Genomic DNA, 23,429 nt, shown 5'->3' with positions numbered 1-23,429 from the left:
AAAAAGCTATTTTAAAAAGTAGCAGTTTTGACCATATTAGGGATCAAAACCTTATGGCTGAATATATTTTTAAAAAATAGATAAAATAAAAAAACCCCGAGAATTACCAGAAATGTATAAGCCCAAAGTTTCTAATTACATTTCACGATTTATAAATACGAACAGATTTAAATCCACAAATGTACTTATGTACAGATTTAAATCCACAAATGTGAAAATGTATTGGCACCTGAACTCAGAGTTAAATTCTTTCTCAGATTGTTTAGTTACAGTGCAATTTCTGGCTTGGGTCTAAATTTTCTGACTGTACACACAATGAGCAGAGCTACATAACTCTGGCAAGTTAGTTAACCCTTAGGCGAAAAGTTTAAAAGTAGAATCCATTGAAATATTTCTAAATACAAATTCAATAGTCTGGTTATGAATTTAACAATGTTAACAATGTTTACAAGTGTGAGTATATCTTAAAAAGATTCATTTCCAGACCTTGGAATTATAACAGTTTAACTAATTTGGGGGCAAAAATGAATTAAAGTTATATACCTCGTTAGCACGGCCACTGAATATATGACACGTTTTACATTAAAATGTTGTTTAAAAGTATAAAAAACACACACTATACACACACACACACGTGTGTATGCATGTATGTTTTGCACTTTTAAACAACATTTTCATGTAAAACGTGTCATATATTCACACACACACACACACACACACACACACACACACACACACACACACACACACACAAGGTGAAAAGTTTACCTTATTGAGAGATAAGAAAACTTTTTGGCTTAATACTATATCTTAAAATCAGAAAATAGCAACTTGTCTATTTATTCAAGAAGTCAGGATTTATGAATTTTCCTTCCATTTATTTGACATGAGAAATATGCCTCTGTGTGTGTAGAAAGATATCTGTGAACAATTAAAAAAAATTAAGTAAGACTCTTGTACATTTGTGTTCAAGAAAGCTATCCACGACTCCACATCTCATTCCTTGCAGGGCTTAAGACACAAAATGGCTCATCACATGGATATATGTGCCGTATTGGTGAATGATTATTTTGCCTTTAACTGACAGGCATACCATAAAAAGCCAGAGCCAAGATACCAAACTCTAATGATGGCCAGAAATAACAGTGTGAAAACGGTGATAATTAGCACATTCTCTATGTTGGTTTGGCAGGAGAAAGCAGCTCATTATTGATGAGGACAACTTCTTAGAAACTGTCTTCAAGTTGAAGATTTATGTCGTATATTTCAGTCAGTGTGTTGATCTAAAAGAAAGGGCAAATAGCTCACAGGTTATCTGAAGCAATAGGGTGTGACATAAACTGGCAACGTAAACAATGAGCTTTAAAGATTTTTCATGGCCATTGATCAGAGAGAGACGAAAGAAAATCTCAGAGAGCATTTACAGGAACAAGGTTTTGAGGTTTTCACGTTTGGAGGTTTTGAAATTAATATTTCTTTCTGTGTTACATTTTATTTTTCCCAGTCCTTTCACACTGGGCCCATTTTAATAAAGAACACATTGGTTCTGGTTAAGCAGTTAATGACATGTTTGAGATTTAAAGCTGGGATGAGGCTCATGCTATAATGTAGCCTCTGTTTCTTGATCCCTTGAACATTTCTTAAACATTTTCAAGCATACAATGCTTTCAGCAGTCAGTAATTGGTTCTCTAATGTGCCAGCTATGGAGTATGGACACACAACGCTCTTGTTTGACAATAATCCAAAGTTGCTTTAAAGTTAATTACCGTTAGGTAAAAATAGGTTTTATAACATCTCAGTTTTGCTTTCATGGGCTCACAATTGCAAATTTAGCTTATATAAAACTTATAAAAAGTTATCAATGATCAAGGATTTCAGCAAGGATTATCAAATGTTGCTTTCCTTACTTCATCTGTACAACATCCACTGATATCGCTCTCACTCACTCGACTTTCTTAACTTTTCCTTTTAGTGTTGGATCACCTTGAAAATTTAAATTATTCGTTGAATTTAACTTTAATTTTCCTTTCTCTCTCTCTCTTTTTTTTTAAATAAGTCAGCTACTCAAACAAACGTGAGGCTTCCGGGGTCCGTATTATCACTGAAATAATTCTGCCCGCAAATAAATCAAGCTTCTGAGAAAAGAAATAGCCTAAAGATGTGTATGTAAGACAAATACGTCCTGTCATCAATGCTGCATGAGATAGAAGAGAATGTTCAAGATGGTTTCAGGGATTAATATAATCACCAAAGCTGAGACTAAACTGAGTAAACAAGAGTGAATTTTTATAACCAGTTTGCACAAAGAATGCAAAAATGAGGGCAAGAAAACACAACACCGAAGGGTGAAGAGATAACAGTACGATATTATTACTTCCCTTCACACTGATGGTGTATATACGAGTGATTGGATTACATTGGAACTAGATTTGACTCAACGATCTGCTTCTGTCTATTTAACTAGATGGCAGATCTACCTTAAATTTACCTCTTTTTTTTTGGTAAGCAATCAACATTAAAATCCTATAACATTCATTTTGTGTTAACAATTACAATTGAGTATTTGTAAATGTTCATTTTTTCACATTAAAGTTTCATTACATGGATGATTTCTCCAGGCAATGATATGTATCCAGGTTATACAGTACAAGAGTATTTGTCAAAATACCCAAAGCAAAGGGACTCATTTATGGGTCACTTGATCAAGATCTTTTATATTTTAAAAAGTAAAACTATGAGCAAAGCTAACAAATGATTGAACATGGATGGATAAAACTCTGAAGTTGAGAAACCAAAGTGCAGCATCATGGTACATACAACATAAAATGAGGGGAAAAAAGTTTTAGATAAGGACTATTATTTTCATTCCAAAATGGATTTGAAAAAACTACCAAAATGTGAAAATAGTGTGATTTCATAAAAAAAACCAACATATTTTTAATTCATAGATATATAATATACAGTTATAGTTTATTATTGTTGCTTTTACTTCTTTTCCTTTGTTTAACTTTTATTACCACTACTTCTGTCACATTGTTTTACACTCCGAAATACATCTGTAGAGTAACCTTGCGTGCCCTGAAAAGCACTTAAATAAAAAGTTATCATGATTATTTTTTATGGAGATAAAAGTTAAAACTTTGATTGAGATGCATGCATTTCCTTTTACTTACTAGCACCATTTACTTTATGAAAGTTAAATTCTTGTGCATTTACGATAAGCAGAATTTAAGAGGCATGCATGAATGCATTAATTAAGTGGCATGGGGGGGGGGGGGGGGGGAATCAACCTTAAGTAATTCCATTCAACCAGGAAAGCAGTCCAGAATAAGAGGCTTAAAGGGTGTGTGACCCCCAAAGTGGTGTATCCTACAGCAGCTACCTCAAATTATGATCTACAGCCAGGAAACTATTAAATCGAATAGGTGCAAGTGCAGGTCTATACCTCTATTCATTAATCAGTGGAGAAAGTAGATGCTGGCAGGCTTTTAAGGCTGTACTGTACACACAAAATGATTGCGCACTAGTATTTGGTCACTCAACTTTTTCAAGACATCTTCAAAAGTTCAGAGAATTATGTGAAGTGTATGAGAGGAAGCTGAAATTAAAGGGACGGGTCTCAGGGTAAGCAAAGAAAGTGGTATATATATACATATACACACACACACTAGTGCATCTTAAAAAATTAGAATGCCATGAAAAAGTTCCTTTTTTTCATAATTTAATTCAAAAAGGTAAACTTTCATATATTCTATATTCATTACATGTAAAGTGAAATATTTAAAGCCTTTTTCGTTTTAATTTTGATGATTATGGCTTATAGCTCATGAAAATCAGAAATCCAGTATCTCAAATTATTAGAATATTCCCTAAGATCAATCAAAAAAAGGATTTACAATACAGAAATGTCCAACTTCTGAAAAGTATATTCATTTATACACTCAGTACTTGGTTGGGGCTCCTTTACCATGAATTACTGTATCAATGCGGTGTGGCATGGATGTGATCAGTCTGTGGCACTGCTGAGGTGTTATTGAAGCCCAGGTTGCTTTGATAGTGGCCTTCAGCGTACCTGTATTTTTGGGTCGGGTGTTTCTCATCTTCCTCGACAATACCCCATAGATTCTCTATGGGGTTCAGGTCAGGCAGGTTGGCTGGCCAATCAAACACAGTAATATCATGGTCAGCAAACCATTTGGTAGCAGTTTTGGCACTGTGGGTAGGTGCCAAGTACTGCTGGAAAAGGAAATCAGCATCTCCAAAAAGCTCGTCAGCAGATGGAAGCATGAAGTGCTCTAAAATCTCCTGGTAGATGGCTGTGTTGACTTTGGACTTGATAAAATACAGTGGACCAACACCAGCAGATGACATGACACCACAAATCATCACAGACTGTGGAAACTTCACACTGGGCTTCAAACACCTTGGATTCTGTGCCTCTCTGTACTCTTCCTCCAGACTCTAGAACCGTGATTTCCAAATTAAATGCAAAATGTACTTTCATCTGAAAAGAGGACTTTGGACCACTAAGCAACAGTCCATTTCTTTCTCTCCTTAGCCCAGATAAGACACTTCTGACATTGTCTCTGGCTCAGGAGTAGCTTGATATTAGGAATGCGAAAGTTGTATCCCCTTTCTTGAAGATGTCTGTTTGTGATGGGTCTTGATACACTGACACCAGCCTCAGTCCACTCCTTGTGAAGCTCTCCCAACTTCTTGAATCAACTTTTCTTGACAATCCTCTCAAGACTGCGGCCATCCCTGTTGCTTGTGCACCTTTTCCAGCCACCCTTTTCAGCAATGACCTTTTGTGGCTTACCCCTCCTTGTGGAGGGCATCAGTGATCATCTTCTGGACAACAGTCAAGTCAGCAGTCTTCCCCATGATTGTGGTTGTGTGTACTGAACTAGACCGAGAGATACACTGTGTTCATACTGTTTTACTCAAACTCGAAATGAAATATTCTAATTTTTTGAGATGGGTTTTTTATGTTTTTGTACTGTATGCCATACTGATTAAAATTAAAATAGAAAAGTGCTTGAAACATTTTAGTTTATGTGTAATGAGTCTATAATATATAACATTTTCACTTTCTTAATTAACTGATGGAAAATATTGAACTTTTTCACAATATTCTAATTTTTTGAGATGCACTAGTATATATATATATATATATATATATATATATATATATATATATATATACATACATACATATATGAAATTAAATCTAGACTGGATTGATTACTAATATATGAAAGGATGGCACACTGTTCATTAAACAAAACGGAGAGATAGAAAATCAACATATCCCAGTTTTCTAAACAAGCAAAAGCTGGCTGAAGCGATCACTAGCAATGGCATGTTTATGTTCCTGGTGGAATTATGTTACATTCTCGGAGTCTAATTGCAAACAGCACTGTCTGGAGCAAAATTCATTAGCGTATAATTGTAAAACCCGGCTTCTCATCAACAGAGTTGATGAATAACGAAGACAGAGATGGCTGTAAATGGGCTGGAGACCGACACCAGCTTGCCTCTTGTTTGTCCACTGATGAGAATCTTGTTCAGGCTAGCTGTGTCTCCATGGAAGAGGCACCTCAAGAGCCTCTCCTCGACCAGCGACCCAAGCCCCCCACCCCCGGGTTTCAACCCGATCCCTCAGCTCTCTCCCTTCCTGTTCAGGTTGGAACAGGCAACCTCAGCTTCCCTATATGTGTCCTCGGTGTTCCTGTGAAACACCAGACTCTGGCACGATGCCCAGATAGCGATTTTTCCTCCTCATACCAACTTTTATCCGACCATAAAACACGGTCCAAGTAGAGCAGCCCTCAGAAAGTGTTGTTAAGCCCTAAGTGAGCTGACAGCAATTTGAGCTGATTTTTTTTCTTTTCTTTTTTCCTATAAGAGGCAGTACGGTGGGGAGGTTCTATTCTCAAAGATCGGTTGTTGACTGATACTCGGTTGAAATGGGAAAAAAAAGCACTCATGGGCCAAAAATATCTGGGAAAAAAAAAAAAAGTCCATGGAGTCTTTATTTTTATTGTGGACCTGCCCAAGGCACACACAAGGGACTGGGATAAATTATAAATTATCATCCAGAGCTGGTTAATGACCTTATTGCAGATGGTATAATAAACTATTTTGGTGACACAATTTGTTGGAAATCACACAGTGCCCTAATAATAATTATTATTACAATTATTATAATAAAACATGCTAAATCTTACAGCACCCAGTCACATGGTGTTTCACTGCTACTAGAGAACAGCAATCACAGCAACTGTGGCCATTCTGCAAACCCAGGATTTTTTCATGGTTGATCTAAAAATTGGTTCCAGTGGTTACTAAACAAGCACAAGTAATTTTGTAGAAAGGAGAAAAATAATGAATGGCTATTTTTTTCTGCCACCACCAACAAAAAAAAAAAAATCCCAAAACAAAACCTAGTCTTCAGAAAATACACACAATGGTCCAGGATCAGCAAGGTAAATTCTCTGTCTAGTTATTTTTTTTGCCTCTCAGATTATATTTAGGTGTGACATAAAAAAAGATGAAAGTCTGGTCAATTCTTCATTACATCTTCATTTTAATATTTAATCATGTTCTTAAAGCAAAGAATTGACACACAGACCATAGTGGGTACAAAGTCTTTCAAAGCGCCAATTAGAAATCAGAGGCTCTGTGATGATAATCCGCGAATCCAAACCAGAGAGCCTGATAGACATTGATTTTTGATGTCCTCGTTCTACCTCGGCTTAGTGTGATGCGGTGTCAGGTGTCATCAGCCGTCTAGACGCCGTGACGATGGAGTGTCGTCATGGCAACGACAGACCATTATCAGCAGAGTGTGGCAGTCAAGGACCGGGATAAATCGTGTTTAACAGACACGGCATCGGACTTTTTGAAGCCAAACTTATAAAAGGCATCAAGACAAGCAACGATTCGTTGAAGCAGAGAATGATCGATGGCTGTCCAGTGACTGGGATTTCAGAGGCAATTAAGACATGAAGTATAGGAGCCGTTTAACAAATAGCTCTAAAGGTGCAAAACTTCACACGGTAACTACTTACTAAAATACTTACCAGATAAATGCACAGGAAATTTCATGAAGACAGCAGATTCCTTAGTACAGCTGATATAAAACTGTCTCTGATGATGTACTTGTAGCCAGGCTTGTAGTATTCGAGCCCAGCACTCAGACTTGAGTCCGACTCATGCCCTAATTTTAAGGACTTGTGACTTGACTTGGACTTGAGCACTGATGACTCGGACTTGGACTCGTGCATTAACTGCATTCGGACTCGTAAACTGGAGACGAGGACTCTGATTTTTTCTTTATTCTTTGTAACATGCCATAATAATTAGGCATAATATATTTATATCTATATTAATTTTTGTACTAATTTTGTGCAAGAGAATGCACATTCACCTGTTCATACATCATGTTCAGGAACAAACTAACGTTAATGGCACTAAAATGCCTGGAGAGACGCCCCTAGGATTGTCCACTTTGCTTACACAGACTTCTTGTGCAGTGAGGAAAAAAATGCACTGCTATGTGTTCCATATGTAGAAGAACTATCGAGGAGACGACGGGGACAACCTCGAACTTCAGTCGGCATTTGGCAAGACTCCACCCAGGGAAGTAAGTGACACGCAAGGTTCATTGCCCTGTTGATAGTGGGGCTTGCATGCTGAGCGATGAACTAGCTAGTGTTAACCCTTTCTCATGTTATTTGCCCTGTTAATAGTGGGCGGGGCTCACTGAGCGATGAACAAGCTTTTTATTTGTAGCCTATTAATTAAGATGGTGCAGTCGAGCAGTAATGTTAATCCAACACAGTAGCAGAGACACTTTCACATAAAGGCAGCAACAGCCACCGTCAAATCTTGTTTTTGAACTCGACTCAGATCAATAGTAGACTCAACTCGGACTTGACTCAAAATTTTCTTTAACCTCCTAAGGCCCAAGCTGTTTTTTTACATGCATTTTTTTATTTCTCTTTGCTATTTGGGCTTATTAGAACCTGATTAGAATAAAAACTAAACATCATCTTTTGATAAGATGTACTTTTAGAGAAAAAGTATGTCCAAATATGTGGATTCTTGTTCCGAATTTCTAAAAAGTGCTGTCCACGCATGACCGCTAAGCCCTAGGAGGTTAATGACTGGGACTAGAGCTGGGGCAATGCATCGACATCATCGATGACGTTGACGCAAAAATTATGTCGACGCAAAATTTGCGTGCCGATGCGTCGGACCCAAAACAAAGAACAAATGTTAAACTCTGTTGGTTGAGGAAATGGTGGGCTGCCAGCTGCAACTGCAAGCTGGAAAAACACTTTCTGTATTAGCCTAAAGCCCCCAAATTTACATTAGTTACTGTAGGCTATTCTTTCAATTTCTCTAAGGCTACATCCACACGACAACGGCAACGAGATGTTATTTAAAAATATATCGCGTCCAAATGGGCAACGATCAGTAAAATATCAGGTCCATATGGCAACGCAACGCTTGCTGAAAACGATGCAATACACATGCCACACCTCTAGGGGCGCTGTAAGACGGTCCCTTCGGAGACACCAGAACAATAGAACAGGGTGCTTGCTCTTTTTCCAAATCAAAATTCCAGACTTTTTCCAGACTTTTTCAAAACTGATATTTTTATTCCCAAGACCTTGACTTTATGTATTTTTACACTTGCGTGCCTACTGCCTACTTTATTGGTTGAGATAGTACCAGTTGTGTTTAGTACATTTTAATAAAATCGAATTAACAAAATGAACTCAGGATAAAAATAACAAGTGAAAGAATTTCACACAAACAAGTTTCACTAAGAGGTCATCTGTAAATATAAAAACAGAAATGAATGGATGAAAGTATGTAGAATTCAGTCAATTCATTCACACCTTATTTTCTATCCTTGACATAACTGAACCTATCTTTATGTTCTCATATGTTATGTTCTATTTAACTTTAACAAGCTGTATCGCAAGAACATTCACAGAAGTGCATATATACCACCAAGCATTTGGTTAGAAAAAAAATAAGTTGCAAATGGCAAAGACTTGTCTAATTTCTAATTTCATTTAACTTCAAATCCAGCTTCTTCTGGATATCACTAAGTTCCCGTTCCTTTTCTTTGGCAGACTTCCTCATAGCATTTGACTGGGCTATCAATTGTATTTGACCGAGCTTTTCCGCTTTGGTAGCCAGGTCATCAGCGGAGGACAAGAGGCCACTGATGTTCAACTCGATCCGTTTTTTTGTTTTCTTTAGTTCATCAACATCTTCCAAGATGGCCTTTCTCTTTTCTCCATGCTGCAAGTCTTCTTTTTTCTTTTCTTCGTCCTCCAAGAAACACCTGTACTTCTGTCTAGCACATGATGCCGAAAGGAGAAGTTCTTTTGTAATTGCGACATTCGTCAAACCTCCAACATAAGAGATGTGATCACTGATGATCCTCTGTGTGACAAGTGTTCTTTCCTTCATATTTTCTACCTCTATTTCTCTGTTCACAGAAAAGCCACGCTCAACTGAGGCTTGTCCATGAGACAGCAAGAGGACCCTTCTCACCAAATCCCACAAGTTTTTCCACTCAGGTTTATTTCCCATATGTTTGTACATCAGGCTATCCAGTCTGGACTGAGGATCATCGGTCACAAACTCCTCATCTGCTCTGCAGTATGTAGAGAAGTCACTAAACTGCTTAAGGATATCATCGCAGTTCCCCTCTTTCATTTGTTTGGCACTTACAAGGTGCTCGAGACAGACCTTTAATTTCTGTTTGCACTTGTCCGAATTCTGAACAATTTGTGTAGGGTCCAACCACACCAAATTTCGAACAAGAGAATATCTGAGTGGGCATTTCTCAAATAATTTGGCAACTGTAGCCTGAATGAATGTTTTGGTGCTGGTGCGAAGGGCAAATACCTGCTTTTCTGACACCTTTTTCTTGGTTCTTAAGTCCTTGAGCATGCGATCATGGATCACATGCTTTGATCAAACATTATGAGAGAATAGCCTATCTCAGATAGCCTACAGCCCATGACTGGTAACCTAATGTCAGAATCGGGGAGAAGCAATCGGGCATGATTGTCGTGTAGTGTGTGGTGTTCTACTGTGCGTTCAAATCTTATACGAGCGTGTTTACAGTCGGAGAGAGAAAATATTGGTCAAGATTCTCTTCATGTGTGTGGCATAGTCCCGATTTTAAAAACTTATAAGATTTCAAAATCGTGTAGTGTGGGGTCAGCTTAAGTGATGCTGCCACACCACATCAAGCCGGCTGTGTAAGCACGAGTTCAGGTATTACGTTCAGCTTGTGTAAAGTTATGATATGATATATGATGTGATATATGATATATTATTTGATTTGGTAGAATGCATAGTCACAATCCGGTGTCGGCTAACTTTTTGGAAACAGTAAGTTAAGGTTTCAAGCTATGCGGTTAGCATAGCTGCTAACTTGCTAAGATGATAAAACGTTTGTTCTCTCATAGAAGTGATTATATGATAACCTTTGACGCCTGTCATGGTTACATTATTTGTGTCTTATTTTCCCCCCGTTGCTTTATTTCTTTTGTTTAGGTGCTGTGTTAAGAAATTCAGTCTGAGATGACAGCGAGAAGTTGTGAAAAGTAAGTTATGGCTTCAAGCTATGTGGTTAGCATAGCTGCTAACTTGCTAAGCAGTTAAGATGATAAAACGTTTGTTCTCTCATAGTAGAAGTGATTATATGATAACCTTTGACGTCTGTTGCGGTTACATTATTTGTGTCTTATTTTCCCCTGTTGCTTTATTTCTTTTATTTAGGTGCTGTGTTAAGAAATTCAGTCCTTCCTAATTCCACTGAGGCTGAGATGACAGCGAAGTTGTGGCTGCAGGACATCATGGATGAGCTGCACAAGTATCATAAAAGTAGCCTAAGCTAAGGTGCCAAAAAATTATGACTTCTTACTTGCCTTGCCTTGTAATGTTGCCTATATCAAAATAAATGAAATGACGACGTTTCTGACTTTGAAACTTCGGTCTCTTCATTTGTGAAACATACAAGGGTTTTAGATTTTGATGCAGCCTAAACAAATCAATAAGACCTAATATAACGGTGGGATCCTACTAGAGCGGAGAAAAGCATTCAGATGCCTCCCTCCCGTTGACTTAACTTTGGAAGGGCTGATTTTCAAACGTGCTGCAGTGTTTCCAGAGATGCCGTGAAAGTCAGCTGTTTCAGTGTTAAGCCAATGGGAGAGCGAGGCGTCCGAATGCTTTCCCAGCTCTAGTGGGATCGCACTGCATAGGTCATAGTTATGTCGGGTGTACGTTGGCTCATGAGCCGCATAGGTCACAGTTATGTCGGGTGTACGTTGGCTCATGTTCGGCCACCATTCTAATGCCAACATCTTCCCGATATATTGCCAATTAGCTACCGATCTCCATAATACATCTCACCGATGCACCATATGTCGGGCGGCGCCTGTTGCCCCAATGTCAGCAAGACCTAATTTGCTGTCTGGGTACGTGACCAGTTACCGAAATCATAGTTTTTACACCCTTCCTGTTTCTTATTTCACAATATTATGTGTCTTTGAGCATCTGTGTCTTTGAGATTTTTTCCCATACTTTATTAAGACTTTCACACAAAATCCAAGACTTTTCAAGGTCTGGAAAACAGCATTTCAAAATTCCATACTTTTCAAGACTTTCAAGACTTACGCAAGCACCCTGTAGAAGAAGTAAGGACGCATGCGCATAAACTATTATGCGCGAGACTTCATATTAGCCACAAAGTCAGGAAAATCTGTTCGTAAAATTACATTATAATGACCAAATACAATGAAAAGTATTTTTCCAGTCTCACCTGTGAAAGGTAATCTCATGTGATCTCGTTTGGACGGCAAACCTGTTGGTACAGTTAAACGCAGCTAATCTTTATTCTCCGCTTTGACCTATCCAATATGGCGGCGAGGATGACGTATGATTCTACGCGGAAGGCGGCGTCTTTAATGGTCCGGAATAAATTGAATGCTACACGTTGATGGATTAATTTGTTGTTTCTCACCTGTGAAAGGTAATCCCATGTGATCTCGTTTGGACGGTAAACCTGTTGGTACAGTTAAACGCAGCACATGAATCTTTATTCTCCGCTTTGACCTATCCAATATGGCGGCAAGGATGACGTATGATTCTACGCGGAAGGCGGCGTCTTTAATGGTCCGGAATAAATTGAATGCTACACGTTGATGGATTAATTTGCTCTTCTACGCCCTTTTTGAGGAATGTATTGTAGGACTAAAACCAACATCTGAAGAGGTGAGATCGCTCCTTTTTTTCCCTATTTTTGCTGGCGGGATTGACTCTGCCCTAAGGGCAGAGTCTCTCTCTCTCTCTCTCTCTCTCACTTTGCACTATTACACAATAAATATTCACAGTGAAAATATTTTGTAAGCGCGTTTCATGAACCAAGTTATAGGATTTCTTGACAACTCGCATCGAGTTCGTTACACTTCTACCCGGCGTGAAGCACTCACAGTCATGTGGTTGTGACATCATCGTAAACAAATCCGTTCTACTCATCCAGACGACTTCACAACGGCAACGTTGCCAGATCTTTCCACTCTGGAACCCGTTCTCAAAAAGATTGCGTTTTGGGCACCCAAAACGCCGGTGCCGTGTGGACGCCAGGCCTAAACGATAAGCAATTGTATCGGAGTCACCTGAATCCGTTGCCGTGTGGACAGGGCCTAAGAAAGTATCCTGGGTGACCTTTTTATTTTTTACTGAATGCTAGACATCAGAATGCATTATTTTGCACTTGTAGACTCTTACTTGAATAGCATTTTGGAATTCTGAGTTTAAGAGAAAAGGTGGGTGGCAGAGTGTATTACTATAAGTTGTTATTTTCATCTGAATAAATAATTAAGATGCATTATTTTCTGTAAGCTCGACCTATGTTTTCAACATAAATGGTGTTCAGAAAGGACACCATGACGAGCTGCTGGCTCCCACTGCCGCTATTTTTGTTTTTATTTTTTTGTTGTTGTTGGAAAAACACTTACTGTATTAGCTTAAAGCCCTCAAGTTTACATTAGTTACTGTATTCTTCCAATTGCTCTAAGAAAGTATTCTGGGTGACCTCTTTATTTTATATTGAATGCTACCTCAGATACAGAATACATAATTTTGCACTTATATATTCTTACTTGAATTTTATTTTGGAATTTTGAGTTTAAGAGCAATAAACATGCATTGCAATGCTAAGGAATTTGTGTTTTTTCATTCAGACGTAAATCAACATGTATAAATGGCTATATAAGTGAAGTAATGGGGAAATAATCGTTAATCAAATCAAAAAATTAATCGTTAGATTAATCGATGCATCAATAAAATAATTGCTAGATTAATCGTTTAAAAAATAATCGTTTTGCCCAGCCCTAACTGGGACTTGACTCAGACTTGAATACTGGGGACTTGAGACTGGACTCGGACTTGAGGTTTAATGACTTGACTACAACACTGCTTGTAGCTTACCTTGGATAATGTAACCTACCTTAGTTTTTACTTCTAAACTTCTTCAGTCCCAACATGGCTTACAAACGACAAAACTCAGAAGTCCACTTTCAAATCATGTCATCCTCCTCCCCATGTTGGGCGCTGTACTCGCTCCCTGATAGTGGAAATGACCTGGCCTAAATGAAAAGCAGAAAAGGAAGGAAGTACACAGTTTAAGTATTTCCATTTGGTCAGTTGGTCAAATTTCCCCAAATGTAAACAAACAGGTAATTAAACTACTCTTCAGAAAGTTCTACTTTTTAACTAGCACAATATATCAGACTGATTTCACTTGCCACACTGATCCCACTCATTCAGGAGTGGTAAGAATGAACATGAACAGCTAAATAAATAAATAAATAAATAAATAAATAAATTTCATGCCATTTCACTTAAATGTGAAATGATAAGTGCAAGAAAAGTTTTATTTACAAACTAAACTTAGTGAATTTGCGAGTCATTATAGTCATTATCAAGAGCCACCTTCAACCGCAGTACATTTTTAAAACTGTTTCCTTGTACTCCGAGTGTCATAAAAGACAATTATTGCTGTTTAATCATGAGCTTTTAGATGTGAGATGTTAATTCAGGTAAATCTAGTCAATTTGAAAATTACAAAGTGGTATCATGACACTTCATTTGCTATCGCGTTCAGGGCTTAGATGCTAAACATGTTAGATTTGCTGCATTTCAAATGTTAACTGCTTCGTTCACTGCCATCCATCATAAGCAATGAGAGAAAAAAAATCTGAATATTAATGACGTGTCGAGAGCTAGACTATTTGAAAGATAAAATTTTATATCCACTGAAATGATAAAACCTCCCACCGTATAGTTCACTCACTATGAGTGTAAAAATACAAGGCGATTCACAGGACTTGTATGAAGATTGCTTGAGGTGATGATGATGAGAAAGGAGTCTCCAGTGTCAGTGCTTTGTAACAAAAAAGGTGAAGCTGTAGCTTTAAGCTTTCTGACATCTTAGTTCAGGATGAAGGAGTTTACACTTTTGCAGCTTCTTGCTAACATGACAAGGTTTTTTTTTTTTCTTTTTTTGACTAAGTTCAAGAGAGAAAAGAAAAGAGGCTGGTGAGGGAATGGTCATTTATAGCTGCTATAAGCTGAGTGACAATGTGAACTAACTTGTATCATGGATGTTCATTAAATAATATGAAAATTGGCAAATGACATTTACAGTATTTGGCAGAAGTACAGAATACTCCTGTCATGCTTTATACAGTATACAGTACTGTGCAAAAATCTTAGGCACCCTATTTTTTTCCATACAAACTTTGTTATAGATTTCCATTTTATGACCAACATTATTGAGTCAAAGCATTACAGAAAATTTTAGAGTTCCAAACGTTCAGTTTTTTTCCAGCACAAAATTAAATGTTACAGAAAAAAATAAATGTTTGTATCTGAGCAGCATATTATATCAGAGACCACTTTTCAGATCAAAAAAAGAAGATGAGACCGTCAGTGACAGCTCACTCCAGCCCTGTCTAGTCCAGAAGGAACGATCTAAAGTGGGGCACCTTGCGCAATAAATGTTACAAGCTATATACAAAAGCTATATCTACCCTAGGAATACTGACCTATTTGCCAGAAAGAATGCAAAACGGTGAGAAATTGACTGAGAAGAAGCTATTTTTGTTGAACTGCTCATTAAGGCTTAATTAGTCCAATATTAACTTCATTAATAATTGTAATTAAGAAAATCTGGGTAGAAGTTATATGCACCCTAGGTACCCCTACCTTCATGCCAGAAAGAATCAAAATCGGTGAAGAATTGAGGGAGAAGAAGCGATTTGTGTGGAAACTGCTCGTTAGGGATTGCTTAATTACTCCATGGCAGCACGGTGGTGTAGTGGTTAGCACAGTCGCCTCACAGCAAGAAGGTTCCGGGTTTGAACCCAGCGGCTGGCGAGGGCCTTTCTGTGTGGAGTGTGCATGTTCTCCGGGTGCGCCGGTTTCCCCCACGATCCAAAGACATGCAGTTAGCAGGGCTCAACATTAACGATTGTCCGCGACAAGTGATCCTTTATGTCGGACAAGTTCCAAAATACGCCGATATTCGGGTTACATATCAAATTTATCAGTTTATTCACATGATTTCCGAAGCATCTCACTCGACATATTGTTTTGATGAATCCCCGGATGTTTCTATTCAGAAAGAGCGATGTGCGCATGCGCAATATTCCGCTTGCGAAACCGGCCAATACCGCTTCGTGTATTTGAGCTGAAAAGTAAACGGTCATTTATCAGACCCTCCAGGATTTCGTGATTTGCAACTTCAACGCAAATTCAACCAATCCCTGTGAATTCAGGACGGTGTTGCAATTATATCCAATCACCGCAACTTTCCCGCAAGTTTGACCAATCATTGGTGTCGTCTTGAGGTGACGTCGACAAACTACCTCCTGCTTTACTTCCGTGTATACATTCAAGAGAAGCAGCATGTGCGAGTCAGTGTTTATGTAGGCTTAAATTCTGTTACTGAAAGTGTGTTATGTTTTCAGTGAAGGACTGTGTGCACTTTATTTTTTACTTAATACAAGAAATTAATGGATGCCAACATTTTTGCCAAAATGGTATTTTATTTTCCATTGTTTAGGCAGCTTCAGCATCATACTGTGAGATTCTGTTCAAATTGTTTTTTTTTCTTCTATGAAGCCTGAGCCATTTATTTTATTAGTTTATAATTATTGTTTAATTTAGTCTTCAGGAGAGACTGCCTGCACACAGTACTAGTATTAATAGTTTTTTTTTCTTACATGAAAGCTGAGGCATTTATATTATATTTTAAGGTAATTTCATGTTGTGCTGTGAGGCTCTATGCACTTTAACTTTTGAACCTACAGGTGCATTTGGATAAGTAAAGCCTATTTTTCTGCATTTTTGTAGTCCTGGTAATCTTTTATATTGGTAAAGTTGTTTATAGGACCATTTCTCAGTGTCTTTGTTTTTTTAATCAATAGTTTTTCAGTAATAACTTAATATTTAACATATCACTCAATTTTAATCACAAAAAGAGAAAATCGCAACAATTTCTCGCAACTTTCACTTCCTCCCGCAATGTAATCACAACATAATCACCATCTACCTCTATATTTCCATCAGGCTTTTGAACCACGGATTATAATCACCATCTACCTCTATATTTCCATCAGGCTTTGAACCACGGATTATATTAGCAATTTTGCACAAGACATTGCACAGTATATCTACCTCTATGTTTGCACATTGTTTGTTTGCCTCTCCCTTTTTTTTTTTAAAATGTTATCTACCTTTATATTTTGCATTCCATATGCACTTTATATTTCATATATATATATATATATATATATATATATATATATATATATATATATATATACACACACATATATTTTATATATATACACACACACACACACACTTCTTTTTATATTGGTAAGCATAGTTTGGCCGGACAGTTGCAAAATAAGAATTTCATTACCCAATAATAAACCACTGTGTCTGTTATTGTGTATATGACAAATAAACATCTTGAATTTTGAAAAAAACCTAAAAAACACTGCAACTTTCATTGCAACCATTAAATACCATACAGAAGCCACGATGAATAATTAGACAACAACAATTAATCAGTGGAGGATATATATTCAAAGTTAATAATTTAAAACTGAAAATATACTGTATAATTTTAATTTTCTGGTTTTCAATTTCTCATAAATAAATTAATGATTGATGGAGTCCAATTTTTTTCTGCAGTGAATAGATTGTGTTAAAGTAATTCTGGTGAAATTAGTTTATTGCAAATAGTTTTTGTGGGTTTTTTTTCTCAAATTTTTCTTCAGACAAGTCAACTTCACATTCGGACAAGTAAATTTCCTTTCAACTTGCCCGACAGGACAAGTGGTTTCAAAAGTTAATGTAGAGCCCTGGTTAGGTTGACGTGAGGCGGCCTTGGGCTGAGGTGCCCTTGAGCAAGGTACCGAACCCCTGACTGCTCCCCGGGCTGCCCACTGCTCTGGGTGTGTGTGCGTGTGTGTTCACTGCTTCAGATGGGTTAAATGCAGAGGATGAATTTCACTGTGCTTGAAGTGTGCATGTGACAAATATCTTCATTATTAATTGCAATTATGCAAATTTGGGTAGAAGCTTTCTGCACTCCAGGCAGACCTACCTTCCTGCCAAAAAGAATAAAAATCGGTGAAAAATTGAGAGAGAAGAAGCGATTTTTGTGAAACGTGGACGACGCCGGACGGATGACAGATGATGGACAACACATGACAGCATAAACTCATCACCTGTCGGCTGGCTGAGCTAATAATGCAGGCTACTGGGTTTTGGTGCAAAATGAAGAAGCGAGTGTGACAAGTGTCCAGAAGAACTGTGGCTGGTTCTGTAAGATGCTCAGTAAAACCTACAGCTCATTTCCGCATAAAACTGCACTCATTGGACCTGAGACTACTATTTATTTAATTTTTTTCAAAGCAAAGCGTCGTCTCACACCAAATATTGATTTTGTTTCATTTATTATGGCTTACTGTTTATCTTTTTTTTTTTTAAATGTTGAAATATTTTATTTAACTCTTTGGTCAACAGCATTTCTTTACATGTGCCTAAGAGTAGGACTTTTGCACAGGACTGCATATGTAGAATAAATTTTCAACTAGTAAACCACCCACATGAGTGGTTCATTGTGATTTATTTAACTTTTAAAAACTCTGAGCAGCTTTCTTACTGTAAGCATTCAATACAATTAATTAATTAATTAATTAATTAATCAACTGAATGATACTGGATTGGCTTTTTTTTTAAATGCTAATTGGCTTCAGTGTTATTTTAATACACACACAGTGAATTTTTTAGAAATAGTCCATGAATATTATCTTAAAACCCATCAGTTATGAAATGAACAGCTTGATAATATTGAATATTTCTTCAGCGAAAGAAGCTAAAACCACACACCAGTCTCTCAACATTAGCGTTAGCATCATTTTAGACAATAAAAAAAAAATCGGGTTTTTTTTTTCTTTTCAAGTGGACACATGGATAATTCACAAAAAAAAACCTATATCAATAATTTTTTACCTCAGCTCATCCACTCTTTTCCTTTTCTTTCCTCTAGAAAGGTAAAAACTACTTTTTTTCAGCCTCTTCTCCCAAGGACAGCTCCCCCCCCCCCCCCCCCCCCCCCCCGATTTTCTGTTATAAAGAAAAAAAAATTCCCGCCACAAATCTATCAGCCAATGAGCGCAGCGATCCGCTCTGCAGTGATAATGGATGTGTCCGAAATGGCACATTGTCCACTAAATACCGCACAAGTTATGCACTCTAATGCATACCCTTCCTTCCAGTAGTGAGAATCATGATTTGGGATACAGTTCAGTCACGTGACTAACCTAGCTGTCACTCAAATTCACTTGTCGCTGTATTTACCTCAGAATTACCTCAGACGACTTCTTTTCATAAACATGAATTTTCACAAAATACTGTGACCAAAATAAATTAATATTTGATGGTTAACATCAAAATAATATAACAACACCTAGGAGAAAGGTTTATGGTTGTTAAATCATGGTGCAGACATAATTTTGGTACTGAAATGCAGTGTAAATCGAGTAAAGGCACAGCTAGCACACAGTAAATGTAGGCATGTGACAGTAAAAATCAAAAGTTAATAGATTAAGAATATTTCTACTACACTAGAAAGCACGAGAAAAGACCTTTAAAAGAATGCATGAACCAACTATCCATGACAAATATTAAGAAAGTTATGCATTTTTTAATTTCGAAAAATCGAAGGGATTTTCAGCCCTTAATTACACACTAAAACAATAGAAGAACTGTGACCGAGATCAACAACTTCTACCTGTAAATGACCATAACTTGCTTAATTTTTGTCCATCCGCCGGCAGCACTTGGACACATTGGTTTTGCTAACATTAGAAAACTATGTGCTAGTCTTTTGATTACGATGAAACTTGGCAGTAATCAAGAAAAATACTTAAGCTATCACATCTATATGTTTAGAAAATACAACCTACTCACCATCGATGCTAGCAGAAGTCAGAAGATGAGGGTCTACTTCATAAACAATTTTTTTCCACTTCCCGTTGTCACATCGCGAAAATTCGAGAACCACGAGGTTACTGAGAATATTGACTACGTCATCAGTATTTGTGTACTGAGGAAATCCGCACGGGAATCAATGTAGAAAGCAAAGACCAAAACGCGACGTATGAGTAGCCACTGCAGGCCGCTAGCGGTAGGCAGAAACAATACAAGCGCTATGCAGGTCATTGTAGTGTAACTAGTAAATGGCTAATTTTCTGTCACATAAATAAACCTTTAAACTAAAGCTAGTTAATCTGATTGTTTTTGACAAATATACGTTAGAAAACACTACAGGGAATGCTGCTAAAGGAAAATGATCATTGTGAAAGAATGGTGTGATGCTCCAAACCATAACAGCCTAATGTTTTATTCCTCTTCTACCACAATTTGCCACATCTATATTTCAGTTTATTAATTCACATCATCATGCTTTTTCACCATGTACTGTCACAGAACAGCCTTAAGATAAGTTAGTTCCTGTTATCACTTACGTTATAGCAGGTTTAAGCAATCGTTTCTTCATCAGCCTCGCTTGGTACCCTGTCTTGACGTTACTAAAACGCAAACCAGTTTGTCGTGTTATCAAGAAATTCGAAAGCAACTGAAAGTTGACTGGAACTCCTCCATCACGAAGACTTTCCCATGGCGGAAAATTTCCCAAGTTTTACAAGGCACTAACACTGGAGACTCTTTCTTAAAAAAGGCAAACAGAACATGTCTTTGCAGAAAAGTTCACCGTATTGTATAATTATGTTTTTCTTTCATAAGAAATCAACATTTTATCTGGTCATTACATGAATAAACTGTTACTCTTGCAGTAATAACCTTTTACAAGAGCATTAATATATAATTACAGCAGGAACTATGATCAGAGGTGCTGCTATGAAATCAATCAACACATTCTGACCAGTCCGATTTGAGAATTCAACAAAGCTGTGAGCCAATATGAATAACTGGCACAAACATTCAATCATTATTGGATATATTTGATCAATGTGATCAAATACAATACAAACTTTTGCACAACACTGCTACTCTTTCATTTTAAATGTTCATCACAGAGGCCAAACACTTACCAGGCTGCTAGAGGAACATCACGTGCCGTACCATTCAGTGAGTGTGCTTTTAGCTAATTATCTCTTTTTATCATTACAAAAATGGGTTTCATTACCACTAATATGACAGATTTAATACCAATAGTTCTTTCAAAGGTTATATTTACACTCATTAAAAACTCCATTGTGCCATTTTGTCATTTGTACTGCTTTACTTCTCAGGTTGTTTCCCGTGTCTACATCATCTCTTCCTAGTGTTGTACTTTATGATGAACTAAATATTTTGAAATGTGATGCACTGCTTCATACAGAGTTTATTTGTAGACCCTAGTATACGTGCAATCATGTTAACTTTGACAGTTACGGACAGCACAGGTGTTGCAGCAGGTAGTGTTGCCACCTCACAGCTCCAGGGTCTCGGGTTTGAGCCTGACCTTGGGTGGAGAGTCACATGTGCATGTAGGTTGCTCCAGGTTCTCCTGGTCTCCTCCTAGCTTCCCAAAAATATGCTGGTAGATGGATTGGTCAGTCAATTGCCCATGGTTGTGTGATTAGTGTGTGAATGTGTGTGTTAATATGTGTGCATGGTGACCTGTGATTAAAGGGTGTAAAAGTATTCCCACCTCATGGCTGATTGTCCAGCAATAGGCTGCGGATCCACCGTGATCCTGACCAGGATGAAGTGCTTCGTAAAGATGAGTGAATGAACCACACTGTATACATTGTATTGCATTGACACGAGCTCTAAACCAAACTCTAATGAAGTTTTTGCTTTAAATGGCATTGTTGATCACCTACTGAGACTGCATTGTAGTTTCTTGGAAGGAGATGTACACAGCAATCCCCTAGCATTAGTAAATGGAGGCTTAATATAATATCATGGTCAGGATAGTGTTTAGTATCAAAGCATGACTGTGTCACATCCCATGAGGCCAAAGTTCTGTGTGGCAGGAAACATGGCCCCTTCTTTCCCTGCAGGAAATGTTTTCAGGAATGCATGAACGCAGCACCTACTCCTGTTTGCTGTACAGCAAAGCAATACGTAGTGAACGTTCAGATGGCGAGTACGGCTGTGAAAGCTTATCCGAGTGTTGAAATGAAGATCTAATAAACAGCCTAACGGATGACAAAACGCTAATATCATGTTCATGCAAGGAATGTTTCCACCCAATCCCTTCTTCCAAGAAATGCGTCACACTTCCATTTGAAGCCCACTTAAATTCAAAATAACAAGCTTTAATTGAGCAAAACAGGTTTCTGGCTTAAAAGCGCCATAAATAAAACTTTATTCTCTCAATTTATTAACAAGCCGCGGGGTGTGTCCACGGCTGCCTAGCACAGCACTTAAAACTTTAAGAGTTGCAGTTCTCAGGTCAAAGACCTATACACACACATCTCTATACATCTCGAGCCATCTCTGACTCTCCCGGTCTTCACGTTCAGTCCCGTCCTTTAGAAAAACAAAACGAGTGCGATAATGCTGTGATAAAGGGGTGGCTGAGCAGCAGGTCTTTCCTTTTTACTCCAAAAAGGGTCGACACATGGAGGAAAAAAAAAAAAGTGATTGCTGGATGAAAAAGCAAATAAAAACAATAATAAAATAACTAAATACATTTTCAACCTCGTTTGATAAAGCCAGAGCAGCATGCTGCAAATTCTAAGCTGTGACGTTTGTAATCCCATTTTGTTAAACGCTGATTTTCCTTCTCCTCTGTGCCATATTAGCTTTAAAAAATGAGCGAAATCTCCAAATGCTAGTAATAATGATACGGATAAAGATGATAAAAAATGAGAACTAAAGAGAAGTAACAGCTGAAGCAGCCCTGCTTTGGAGGAAGGCTTTGGGGGGGATTAAGAGAGATCCGTGAAGGGCTCATCTACCGTCCGCGGGTGTTCGGCTGAGCGTGAGGGAGGCCATGACACGGCAGAAGCGCTCGCACAGCTCCAGGGTGGAGTATGACGGAAGCTTGGGCGGCTCGGAGAAGCTCCTGATTTCTGTGGAGCAGTCGAGCAACTTGGGGAGGAAATCGGTCAGTTTCTCCTGAAGATTAGCTGCAAAGACAGGAGAGGAATGTGTTTAGATACAGAACAACAATAAACAGATAAATGGCCCAAATCTGATGGTGATATGGGCTGAGCCAGAATAGCCTGTCATCAAAAGACTGTTTTTCACTGAACATGAACATTTTTTTCCCCCAAATGACCTGAATGAGTTAAGAGGTGCACTCATGTTTGGATGGGGGGGGGGGGGGGGGGGGGGGGGGGGGGGTGTATCCTTGATGCAAACTGGTTTAAAACATGTGGCTCACAATGTACAAGTGCCTTTTCAGCTTCGGGAAACATGAAACAGTAAATCTGATGATCTAATTTGATAGACTGCCAGCAAAACATAGTAATAAAATCTAAAGGTATCAAATAAAACTGAATGGCTGACAACTTAGACACACAGCAGGATGCTGATTGGCTTGTACAGTAGTGTTAGACAACATTATTACGAATTAATTAACAGCCTCACGTGAGCTTTTTAAAAACTGAAATGGGTCTCTACATGTGTCTGAGTTAAACCCTTAAAATGTATAAATCATAGCCGGATATTTTTGCAATAAAACTAGGGATAGGAATCTCTAGATAATTTAGATAAAAACTGCAGACATTTATTTACACACACACACACACACACACACACACACACACACACACACACTCTTTAT

The 23,429-nt window shown here is 37.9% G+C and overlaps 1 protein-coding gene and 1 long non-coding RNA gene across 3 annotated transcripts in view; one reads left to right on the top strand and one right to left on the bottom strand.

The window, feature by feature from the left end:
* The first annotated feature begins 9,560 nt into the window (after positions 1 to 9,560).
* Positions 9,561 to 10,900, top strand: LOC132873833 (uncharacterized). The gene is made up of 3 exons (XR_009651603.1): positions 9,561 to 9,688; positions 10,595 to 10,644; positions 10,820 to 10,900. It is a non-coding gene; the product is annotated as an uncharacterized LOC132873833 (long non-coding RNA).
* An 11,033-nt stretch (positions 10,901 to 21,933) lies between these two features.
* usp25 (ubiquitin specific peptidase 25) overlaps positions 21,934 to 23,429 on the bottom strand; it is a 55,591-nt gene continuing 54,095 nt past the window's right edge. For both annotated transcript variants that reach the window (XM_060908543.1, XM_060908544.1), the window contains one exon: positions 21,934 to 22,770. In XM_060908543.1, coding sequence (XP_060764526.1) covers positions 22,592 to 22,770 — 179 coding nt within the window. In that variant the 3' untranslated portion in view covers positions 21,934 to 22,591. The remainder of the gene's footprint in view (positions 22,771 to 23,429) is intronic.

The sequence above is a fragment of the Neoarius graeffei genome, chromosome 25 (genome assembly GCF_027579695.1).
Source record: "Neoarius graeffei isolate fNeoGra1 chromosome 25, fNeoGra1.pri, whole genome shotgun sequence".
Lineage (NCBI taxonomy): Eukaryota > Metazoa > Chordata > Actinopteri > Siluriformes > Ariidae > Neoarius > Neoarius graeffei.
Note: the sequence above shows the minus strand (reverse complement) of the source record. Positions and strands in the feature narration are given on the sequence as shown.